We start from the raw sequence: 12,075 nt of genomic DNA on the forward strand, positions 1-12,075 counted from the left end.
ATCTATTTTCACAACTCAGATAATTCTCAGGGACAGAGCAATTTGTCCTAAGAGTTAGTCAGAGAAAATCACAGTGCCTGGCACATTTAATTCTTCTCTCTCGAACATATATTCCTCTACAGGCAATATCAACCACAAATATATTTGCATGTATTCTCTGATATGCCTAATGGCAGTAGATAGCAAAGGCTGCAAAAAAGTGTCGTAGTACACAGAAGTACAGTAGAATTGCAACCTAGCTGAAGAATAATATATTCAAAATAAAAATAAACAGGATATGGAAAGCTTTCTGTTCCTCCTGCTGTCTTGGCATTAAGCTGTCAACTTTGCCAATTCTGGTTACAAAATAGGGGGATTGTTCCTGTTTCTTTAATAATCCATAGTTATTTCCTCTTCTGTCTTAATACAGTACTAAAGAACAAGCAGACTTCACCAGATAATCAGGAAAAAAATCTCACAGCAAATCTATATTCACAAGGTCTAGAAAAACAAATAAGCAGAAGTGGATACAGAAAAGGTAAAAGAGACAGAAATTCTGCTAAAACCTAGTTCAAGTATTCTAAGGGTTTGAGAAGAAATCATTTGGCTTGAATACATAATCATGACTCCGGAAATTATTTCGTGACATTAGAAGGGAATTAGCATTAATCATTTTTAATGGTAAGAAGGCAGGAGTCTTGACTTGTGCTTTATGCTGCAATATTGTGCCAGCAAAAACAAAGGCCAAATATCACAGATGTAAAATATTGGGATATAACTGACTTAGTGTTTACACATTTTTTCCTTATGCATCTTAACTTAGCTATCTCAATCCTAATTAGGAAAGCAGAGTCTTATTAGAATTTGTTTTTTTTTTTTCCCTGTTGTTACTCAAAATTTGTGTGTTTTTCAAATAAGCTGATATTTATTAAGTCCAGCTAAAATTTAGCTCCTACTCCATGATGAAATTATTCTTCTATTCTGACATAAAATCTCCTAGACAACAAGTCTGAATGCTACGTTAGCGTTTACAAAACAACACAAGTATCTCAAGTTAAACAAGGATTCCCCCTTCAAAGAAAATAAGTTGCAAAAATATCATACCTTCCTCATCTACAGAAACACTACGTATTATGACAGGACTGGAGTATGCTGGCAGCATCAGAGGTAAATTGGATGGCACCGCATAACCACAGGGCACAGGGACAGAATATCCACTGGACACGTTTGGACTGGCAGGTTCATCTTGAGGACTTGGATCTGGTGAGGAGGATGGATCCTTTTCTTGCATTGGGGAAATATTTATGACTGAGTAGGGATTCACTTTCCTTGGAGCATCTTCCGCAGTAGGTTCTGATGCTTGTAGCTTCTCACTTTTTTCTAAGTTATCAGCTCCTTTAGCTGAAAAATTAAACAAAGTTTTATTTTTTGGACCTGTTCAAGCTGCTTAATGTTGGTATTTACATATATCTCAAACATGTATATGACTTTACATACAACTTACTTATAATCTGTGACTCAAACTTCCCATACTGTGGGGCTCTCCTCCCCATTTTACAGATGAGGAATGCAACAGCAGCAAAACAACAAAGTTACAAGGATGCCTATGGAAAAACAATAACTTGATCCTAAATACTAGATAAGGAGATTCCTGACAGGTTACCAGGATATCTTCTTGCTTGCCATAAAAACATACCTGCAAACAGCTTTAAGCCCTGAAGTTTGAAGTCATTTTCTAGTGGAATTTGTATCTCATATATACAAATGTAAGAAACATTTCAGGAATAGCCATGAGCAAAGAAAATGCTTGCTGGAGGGACACTCTTCAGGGAGCTGAAAATGCTCTGCTAAGAAAAAGGGAAAGAAAAAACTTTCCAAGTTTTCCTCCTTAAAAATAAACTCACTTCTTTCTGGTATCTCTAGAGAACTAAAATGCAGTGGAACAAAAGGCCATTTTGAAGCAAGCTACAGAACTGGATCCCAAGGGATAAGAAGTTTTTGAGCTGGAAGCACGACTTTGAAAGTGAGCAACAATTTTTCAGGAAAAGGTTGTATTTAAGTTCCAGGTCGTCAAACTGCACAGTCAACTGATCAGTTATTTATCTCTCATTGCCATGAGCACAGTGTCTGTTGACAAAAGAAAACTGGATCAAAGTCAGCAAAATCAGCTGTTGTCAATTCGAGCAGAATACAGTACTTTCCAGAACATACCTCAGGATTGAAAACATCTGCAAGTGTTGTAAAAAAAAAAAAAAATAAGACTCCTATTATGGACAAAATTCTGACTCTCTGACTCCATTTTTTAATGCATATCAGCAACCAGAAAGCTTAGCTGTGAAAGCAGCTCATCTGGATTCATCCGCACCTACTACAGTTGCAAGGGCAAAGTTTTATTGTAGCATGGCGCTATGACAGAGACCAATACATTGCTTTGTACTGGACATGGATGGGAAACCCCACAGGAACTGCACGTGTTCATTGTTTGACTTATCAAAACTACCACAAGTATAGCTAGCACAAATAATGAAAACACATGCACGGCTGTTCCACAGATCTCTCTTCATATCATAGAATTATATCACAGGTTGGGTTGAAAAGGACCATAAAAATCATGTTGTTCCAACCCTACTGTCATGGGTAGAGACGAAAGCCGCTAGATTAGGCTGCTATCCAAACTGGCTTGGGCACCTCCAGGAATGGTGGATCCACAGCTTTTATGGGCAACCTGTTCTAGTGCCTCACCACCCTCTGAGTAAACATCTAACCTAAATCTCTCCCCTTTTAGCTTAAAACCATTCCCCCTTGTCTTATCACTATCTGCCTGTGTAAAAAGTCAGTCTCCATCCTGCTCACAAGCTCCCCTCAAGTACTGGATGGCCACAATGAAGTCTCTCCAAAGCCTTCTCTTCTCCAAGCTAAACAAGCCTAGTTCCCTCAACCTTTCCTCACAGGAGAGGTGCTCCAGCCCTTTGATCATCTTTGTGGCTGTCCTCTGGACCCACTACAACAGTTCCCCATCATTCTTGTACCGGGGGCCCCAGACCTGGATGCAGTACACCAGGTGGGTCCTCACAAGGGCAGAGTAGAGAGAAACAATCACTTCCCTTGTCCTGCTGGCCATCTCCCTTTTGATGCAGTCAAGGATACTGTTGGTGTTCCAGGCTGCAAAAGAACTGCTGGTTTGTGTCTGGCTCTTCATCCACCAGAATTCCCAAGTCCTTCTCCACAGGGCTGCTCCCAGTAAGTTCTTCTCCCAGTCTGTACACATAACCTGGGACTACCCTGATCCAAGTGCAACACACTGCCCTTGGCCTTGTTGAATTTCATTAGGTTCACATGGGCTCACTTCTCAATCCTGTCCAGGACCCTCTGGATGGCATCCCTTCTACTGTGTAAGCTGCACCACTCATCTTGGTGTCATCTGAAAACTTGCTGAGAGTACACTCAATCTCACTATCTACATCAGTGATAAAGATGCTGAAAAGCACCAATTCCAAGATGGACCCCTGGCGGACACCACTCATCACCAGCCTCCATTTGGATATAGAATTGTTTACAACAACTGTCTGGCTGTGACCACCCAACCTGTTATCCATCACCACCTTTAAACTCAATTTAGAGATAAGGATGCAGTGTAGAACCACATCAAAGGCCTTGCACAAGTCCAGGTAGACTTTTTACATGTTTTTTTTTTAAATTCTATGACCAATCCTGCCTAATGGAGGCAGAACCCATCCGGCTGACTCACCTGTGACATTAGCCTCTTGGTGCTCTGTGTTACTTCCAGGATCAGGAGGAGGTGGCACAAGGGCTTGTCTGTCTGCTTCCGGTATCTCATCCCCACTGTCAAAGTCAAACAGTTCACCCTCATCCTCCTCTTCATCATTTGTACTCACAGCTTTGGGTTCATGCTCTAGAACTGTGCAAAAAGACAGTCTTTAGTTTAAACTGTTTTTATTCTTAATAATGACTTCACATGACCAGCAGGTGCTGTATGCTATGAACGGAACTCATACAGCAATGCCTTAGAATGTTGGGTTGCTGGAACAAAACAAAGTTCTTGACATACTGATAACCTCATCACTTTTCAACAAATACTCTAATATAAACAATAAAATTACTAAGAAAGCAGTAGAAAATAAACACAGTTGTGCAGGGACCTTTGGACACCAAGTCATTTCTCCTTTCTAATTCAAACTTCTAAATCAGAATGCCAGTGTTCACAACTTTCTTCGTACACATCATTGAAGAGCAGAAGAAAGTTGTTCCTACCCCAGTCTGGGACAACATATTACATAAAGTCATTGGTATAAACCTGTTAACACCATTACCACTCATTTCAGTCATCAAAATGCATTTTGGTGAAGGGAGGGTTGACATTTCAGCTTTCACCTTTGAAAATGGTAATGACTGAAACCATTTCATCCTAACATGGCTAGAACATGGGAGTGTTGGAAGCATTTTTGTCTTTTCTTAGGAATACCTTGCAGCACAGACTTGTCACTCCATCCAAGCGTGGAGAGTGAAAAGAAAAGCTGAACAACAGCTTGGTGCTATTGTTCTTATCCGCATGAGCACAGAGAAACCATAAGGATTTAAAACCTTTTCCTGTATTATCTAATGCTATTTTTACCGTGTGTTGGCATCACAGGAAACCTGTACATACACCCAAATCTTATGCTGGAGATGCCATGCAGCTGCAGGGAGGGAAGATAAAACTTCCCAGGACTCTCTCTTTTCTGACATAAGGGCCTCATCCCCTGCCTAGACCTGCCGTATCTACTTTTCTACCACTTGGAGGGAAAACTCCTTATTGGAAGTCTCCATACAGAAACATCATCTGTGGAAAGTCTTTGGCCCAGCTGACCTCTCCCCCGAGCTCCTCCTCAAAACCGCTCTTATACAGGAGTTCAGCCCTGTATTAAAAATGTTATAACAAGACAGCTACAAAACAAAAATAAATATTTAACTACGTAAATACACAAATACTTTATAAACATATAAATGAAGTTTGTAGGTTTCCATCCCTCCTTCAGGTAACACGCTATTAAAAACAAAGTCTCGCAAGGGTGCTTGGATGTCCTGAGTCAGGATGATATTATCAGCTCTTCTACCATCCAGGACTTGTTTTATATCTTTACAATAAAGCCCACATAATCCGCAACTCTAGACTGCTTAGATTGTCATGGTAATCAGCATTCTTGCCAAGGCTTCTGTTTCTTCAGGCAGGCTGAGCCAGCATATTTTATCACAGCAACAAATAACAAGATCTTTCATGCAGTCTCTCTGTAGGACAGAAAGTGAACTAATTACAAAAATATTAAAGAACAAGAAAGGGGTTATCCTGCATTTATTGTCACAGTTTATGGTTCAGGCAGCAGGACATTTAATTTAATTTTGATGCTTTTTAAAATTCTTTTGTAAGAAGTCAGCCTTTAGATTAAGGCTGTTCATATTTGCCTTTGTCCATTAACATATATATTTTTTTTTTTTTCTGAAAGATGAAAAAAATTCTACAGATCTCTTCCAAGTGACTCAAGACAACCACAGAACTCCTCCCGATTCAGCATCCACCCAACTTGACTTTGTACTGCTTGCGGCTCAACAGTCAGGAAAAATGAAAGGAAAAGGTTTTGTTGCTGTTGTCTTGGTTTCAGTATATCTCTGTAGTTCAAGCCCAGTAAGGTTTGGGGTTTCCAAGTAGAATTATTTATTTATTTATTTATGACCAGCATGTGAAGTATTGGTTAGCCATCCAGACTAGACAGATAAGTAAGCAGATGCAAGAAAATCACAGACTATTACAACTTTTAGCTGCACACACTGCCACCTGCCACTCCTCTTGCTGAACTACAGAAGTGATGATAAGCAGCAAGTGCTACAAGCATGTAAGAGAGCGCTTCTTTATTTTGCATACTGGGAGGAGGAAGACAGGGTTACTGGAATTAGTTGAACATGCTCTGATAATTTCTGCAGGATTTGGCCACTGTGGAAACTTGGGTGTTGCTTAAGGAGGGCTCGAGTAAGAACACTGAATCTACCTGCTCACTGGAGGTCACTTCTAGAAATCAGCAGAAGAGCATAGATTTAAGAAATATCCATGTCATACAAGCAGACATCTAGGAAGCAACATGAAGTTTTACGGCTGCCAGTTCCAGAGCCTTCTGGACCCATTCTTTTCCTTAGGGCATATGAAGGTAACTTAGGTATCAGATGCCTGGCAATTCTCTACTCCAGCACTTTCACACCGATGCAATTCCCCAGGCACACAAGTCCAGCTCAGTGTCATTTGTCAGAGAGAGACAAGAACTGCCACCAGCAAAAAAAGGTAATTTGAGACACTAAAAGCAAAAGGAATGACTCAGGAACCAGGAGCAAACACTGGTCAACTAACGCGCAGCTTCTCTTCAGCCTTTCTATCCATCTCCTACAAAAAACAACTCATATTTTATGTGGAAGAAAGAAAATCTAACATAAGAATCAAGTATCTCAACTTAGATTAAAAAAAATTTTGAAAGGTCTTACCTATTTTTTTCTGTTACAGTTGCTAATGCTGAACTGTTTGTATACAAACATTTACTTTGCACAGGAAATGATCAAGGTGTAGAACTCAATATCTAGGCAGTACAGGATGGAGAAAATCCCTAAACTGTATCAGTGGTGGGTTAAGAATGAAGAAAAAAAAAAGACAAAAAGAAATTATCTTCTTAGTTTCATACATAAAAATACTCTCCTTTGAACTTCTAATTTCAAGGGCATACTGTTTCATTTGAAGTATTCTAATAGAAAAAATAAACTGAGGGTGGAAGCCACCACAGGGAACTACAGGCCTGTGAGTCTCACCTCTGTACCTGGGAAGATCATGGAACAGATCCTCATGAGGAACGAGCGTGTGATCCAAGACAGCCAGAATGGCTACACTGTGGGGAAGGTCATGCCTAACCAACCTGGTGGCCTTCTGTGATGGAGTGATGGCACTGGTGGACAAAGGGAAGGTGACCGATGTCATTTACTTGGTCTTGAGCAAGGCCTTTGACATGGTCCACCCCCACATCCTTATCTCCAAATCAGAGTGATGTGGATTTGATGGGTGGGCCACCCGGTGGATAAAGAATTGGTTGAAAGGCCGCAGACAGAGGGTGATGATCAATGGTTCTATGTCCAGGTGGAGGCTAGTAATGAGCAACGTCCCTCAGGTGTCTGTCTTGGGACCGGTGCTCTTTAACATCTTTATCAATGACATCAATGAAGGAATTGAGTGCACCCTCAGCAAGTTTGCTGATGACTCCAAGCTGAGTGGTGTGGTTGACACAGTGGAAGAAAGGGATGCCATTCAGAGGGACCTCAACAGACTCAAAAGGTGGGCCCAGGTGAACCTAATGAGGTTCAACACAGCAAAGTGCAAGGTTTTGCACTTGGGCCAGAGGAATCCCAGGCATACCTACAGACTAGAAGGAGCAGTCCTGAGAGTAGCCCTGCAGAGAAGGACCTGAGGGTCCTGATGGATGAAAAACTGAACATGAGTCAGCAGTATGCTCTTGCAGCTTAGAAAGCAAATGGTATCCTGGTCCACCAGAAGAGGGGGGGCCAGCAGGGACAGGGAGGTGATTGTCCCTCTCAACAGTGTCCTTGTGAGGCCCCATCTGGAGTCCAGGTCTGGAGCCCCCAATACAATAAAGATAGAGAACTGTTGGAGAGGGTCCAGAGGTGAGCCACAAAGATGATCAGAGGGATGGAGCACCTCCTCTAAGAAGACATGGTGAGGGAGCTGGGCCTGTTCAGCCTGGAGAAAAGAAGTTCTGCGGGGTGACCTCATTGCAGCCTTTCAGTACCTAAAGGGGACAAAAGGGGAACAGGAGGGGAGTCAACTTGTTGAAAGGGTAGGTAGCAGCAGGAAAAGGGGAAATGGCTTTAAGTTGAAGGAGGGAAGATTTAGATTGGATGTCGGGGGAAGTTCTTTACTATGAGAGTGGTGAGGGGCTGGACCAGGCTGCCCAGAGAGGTTGTGGATGCCCCATCCTGGAGGTGTTCAAGGACAGGTTGGATGGGGCCCTGGGCAGCCTGGTCTAGTATTAACTGTGGAGGTTGGTGGCCCTGCCTGCAGCAGGGGAGTTGGAGATTCATGATCCTTGAGGTCCCTTCCAACCCAAGACAATCTGCATTTCTGTGATTCTGTCACTGCCCTTTGCTTCAAGTAAAGAACTGTTCACCGCTGCAGATAAACACAGATTATGTCAGACAAAAAAAAAGAATATCTTGTATAACTACAGTTTTGAAAATATGTACTGTTTCTACAGTTGTTTGTCTTACATAAAAAAGTATATACACGTGAAAACAAATTTCAGCTCCTGGAATATGTTCAGCTTCAGTTCTACAATAAATTAGGACGACACGAAGAACAGTTAAACTTGAGCTGAATCTGACTACCAAAAAAAAACCCACTTAAAACTTAATGCTTGTGGAGAGTGTTCCAGTTCTTCCAATCACTTAGGTGTAACTCAAAATGATCAAACAAAACAAAACAAAAAAAAAAAAATTGATTTCCAGGCAATTGTGACTTCAGAAAAACATGGAGGGGTGGGGATGGGGTGGGGAGAGGAGAGGAGGGGGGAGGGGGCGATATATCAGTATTACAAAATCCACCCAAAATTACTTCGGATAACTTAATTACTTAGTAGAAATTCAATTTGCCCTTTCACTACTGCACACATTCTTAACTTAATAAGTGCCAGCCAGAGCAATGAGAATACAGTAATCGATTAAACTTTTTTAGCATATGCCAATACCATTCTCCAGCAATTGCTTTGCAAATGCTTCAGAGAAATACTTCTCTTTCCTAAAAACCTAAATTTGGAGTTTTAAAACATGGAGGGGGGGAAGAAGGTAGGAATCTGACGTGGAAAAATTTCCTTAGGTTAAGTGTGAAAATGTAAATTTTGAATTTGAAAAAGGAATAAATGTTATTATAATTGTTAAAAAAAGCAAATAGAATTATGACTTCTCCATCCTTTGTTACTCAGTGAAGCTACTTTTTCTTAAGCTTACTTTAAAAACAAGCTGTGTTTACAGAGACCTGTGAAGGCATAAGCAAATTTAAACAATTTTTGGTTGTTCAGCCAACTCCAAAACGTTCTTGGCATCACCTGCTTTTCCACTCATTTTCCTTAAGCTACTTACAGTTGAATGTAATATAGCTAAATAGTTACAAGTTTGAGAATGACCTTAATTTTAAAGCTGAGATGAGGCTGGTGAAGTTTCACCAATAATTTCCATTTAGAAATAAAAGAGATATAAGACAAAACAGTATGGTACTTGCCATCAAGTGTATACACTTTGAATACAGTGCAAACAGGAGGAAAAAAAGAAGCAAAATTCTGTCCTGCCTTGCAACCATGAAAATTGGAGCTGGTCCTTATGAAGTTAACTGAGCTTTTTCCATGGCAAACCAGGATACAAGAAGAACCCTAAGCAGGAACAATTCAGCAGTCTGGGACACTGTGACAATAAACTTGGAACCCTGGGAAACAGACATGCTACTATCAAATAGTTGTTCATGAACACACTTGTTTTAATGTTTTAAAAGTGCCTTGAGAGATTGGAAGACGACTTCTATATAATTAGGAGTGCAGTCATAGTAACACTTATCTGTATTAAAAAAAAAAAAAGAGATAACTTACAAAGCAAAACAAACAGGCATAACAACTCAAGTGCGTACTATTTCACCTTGATGCATTCCAGAGATATCCTCTTTAGCCCTCACATAAAACTAATGATATGTTCATTTTTTTCAGACTTATTTCTCAACAGTCTGCCCAGCTCTTAAAATAAGCATAAGACACCATATAGCAACAAGAAATAGAACCGTGCAGATTTTAGCACTTTGCTATTTTCAAACTGAGAGACTGCTCTTCATTAGGATAAACAGAAGTAAAAATATCCTCATTAAAGTAATGAAAAGCCTCAAAAATTCACATTCAGTAGGAATATTAAAAAAGGAAAACTTGATTCCCAAATATATACATTAAAAAATCTTGATTCCTGAAGGAAAACTGAAAACTTTCCTAGAAACTGTAGCTCTCACATGAGTAAAGTATATAAGCAGCTCTTTCAAAGCCAGCCTCAACCAGAACTGCTACTAAAGCTGCAGGGAGAAAAAAAAATGCACACAATCATACAAATATTCTCATTTTATCAAAGGTGGAGCTGTGAACTTCATTCCTTTTCAGAGTCTCACGACTAAAAACCATTACAACAGCTTTTAAAATTATCCTTCAGCAAAACTAAATATTTGGGCCCAGATACACCATGCAGACTATTCCCACAGCTGAGTGGGCTGTAGAGCTGTTCAGTTTTTACTTCAGGTGAAGTTTTGTAACAGGGGCTTGACATTTGTCTGTCCTGAGAAATGCTAGGAACAGCCTTAATTGCTCCTGTAAAAAATTTCCAACTTGGCTAACCTGTAAATCTTTCAAAAGCTGCAGATGATTCATATTCAGCTGAAAGTTTTAAAGGGTGTTAACAGGTCATCATTGGATAATCTGACAGCTCTTCAGCACGAATTAGACTCCATTCCTACAGCTAGCAAGCAACAAAATATTTTCTACCCACTCATATCTTCCACGTGTGACTGTGATTTCCTCAGTATCAGAAAAGAAAACTGAACTCAAGTATTCTTTTGCTCTGGTATTTAGTTTGCATCTCTCTCCTCTGTGTTAGTCCACTTAACGCCCACACAGGGAGAAAGGTGCAGAAGTAAGCCAGCTAGTTTGTGTGTGGTGTGCAGAACAGATGGACAGGGAAGGACAGAGAGAAGGAAGGTGATGTAAGGAGCTCTTATTGTGTGGCTGAGGAGGGCAAGTACCTGGGAATTCCTCAGCTGGACCAGAGGAGCCTGAAGAGCAAGGACAGTGCTGGGATCAGCAGAGGGATAGAGGACTCAAGACCAAAAACACCACTGCTTTAAAGTAATAGAATTTAACTGCTTGATTGCATATTTCCACAGGCTTGTATCATCCAAGGAACTTTCACGCTAGGATTTTCTAACTTCTGTTTTCCATTAATAAATACCTTTACGTCCTTTAGAGCATGCACGTGTAATTTTTTTTCAGGACATTCTTAAGCACCGACCTCCACATTCCTCGAGGCCCATGCAGTCACTTCCAACTGCTAAGGACAAAGCCAGGCTGCAGAAACACCACTCATGGAACATTTTTACTCACTGGCATCTTTAACAATACATGAAAACCCAGGAGCTACCTCATCACGTGAGGACTTCAGGGGGAAGTTCTTTACAGAGAGAGTGGTGCAGAACTCGAACAGGCTGCCCAGAGGGGTTGTGGATGCCCCGTCCCTGGAGGTGTTCAAGGACAGGTTGGTTGGGGCCCTGGGCAGCCTGGTCCAGTATTAAATGTGGAGGTTGACAGCCACAGGGGGGTTGGATCTTGATGATCCCTGAGATCCCTTCCAATGCAAGACATTCTATGATTCTACGACTTGGCAAACAAAAGTGCAGATCCACACTCTCAGTCACACTGACCCAGCACTGCACCCCTGGAAAGCAAGGCGGTGTATGGCCTCTTCCTGTGCCTCTTCCAGGCCCCAGCTCTTCCATCAGTGTGGGCAGGAGTAGCTCTGAGGCCTGTCCTGGCTTCCATCAGGCTGCCAGGAGTTACAAAACAGCCTCAGTACCTCCAAGCCACAGCCTGACCTCAAAATGACACGGGGTCAGGCATGACAGTGCCTATGGAGACCCTTCCTCCATAGCAGGAGCAAGTGCCTCTGCAGCGCTCCTCACGCTTTTCCAGCACACCACCAGTACCCATAAATTAGCTCCTTGCACAGTCACACAGATGGAAAGCGTCTGCTTTGCTGGAAAAAAATGTCTAAACCAAAACAGGGTATTCAAAACCACGTGTGGGCACTCTTCCATTTCCTTCCCTGGAAAGCAGATGGGAGCCAGAGGCTATCATTCCCCAGTCACGTGCAGTTGTGCTAAGCTGGCATTACAGGAAACAGAGGTCCCGGGGGCATGAGCACGTTGCTAATTACTCAAAGCTCATACACACGTCCAAAGTATGACCACAGTGTGAGCAATAA

At 41.5% G+C, this 12,075-nt stretch overlaps 1 protein-coding gene across 6 annotated transcripts in view; it reads right to left on the minus strand.

The window, feature by feature from the left end:
* The window catches only part of ARHGEF10 (Rho guanine nucleotide exchange factor 10), a 114,555-nt gene that overhangs the window by 79,857 nt on the left and 22,623 nt on the right, over nucleotides 1–12,075 (minus strand). For all 6 annotated transcript variants that reach the window (XM_015284923.4, XM_015284925.4, XM_015284924.4 and 3 more), the window contains exons 3-4: nucleotides 3,728–3,898; nucleotides 1,084–1,380 (exon numbers count right to left, since the gene is read on the minus strand). In XM_015284923.4, coding sequence (XP_015140409.2) covers nucleotides 1,084–1,380; nucleotides 3,728–3,898 — 468 coding nt within the window. The remainder of the gene's footprint in view (nucleotides 1–1,083; nucleotides 1,381–3,727; nucleotides 3,899–12,075) is intronic.

Source organism: Gallus gallus, chromosome 3 (assembly GCF_016699485.2).
Source record: "Gallus gallus isolate bGalGal1 chromosome 3, bGalGal1.mat.broiler.GRCg7b, whole genome shotgun sequence".
In the NCBI taxonomy this organism is placed as follows: domain Eukaryota; kingdom Metazoa; phylum Chordata; class Aves; order Galliformes; family Phasianidae; genus Gallus; species Gallus gallus.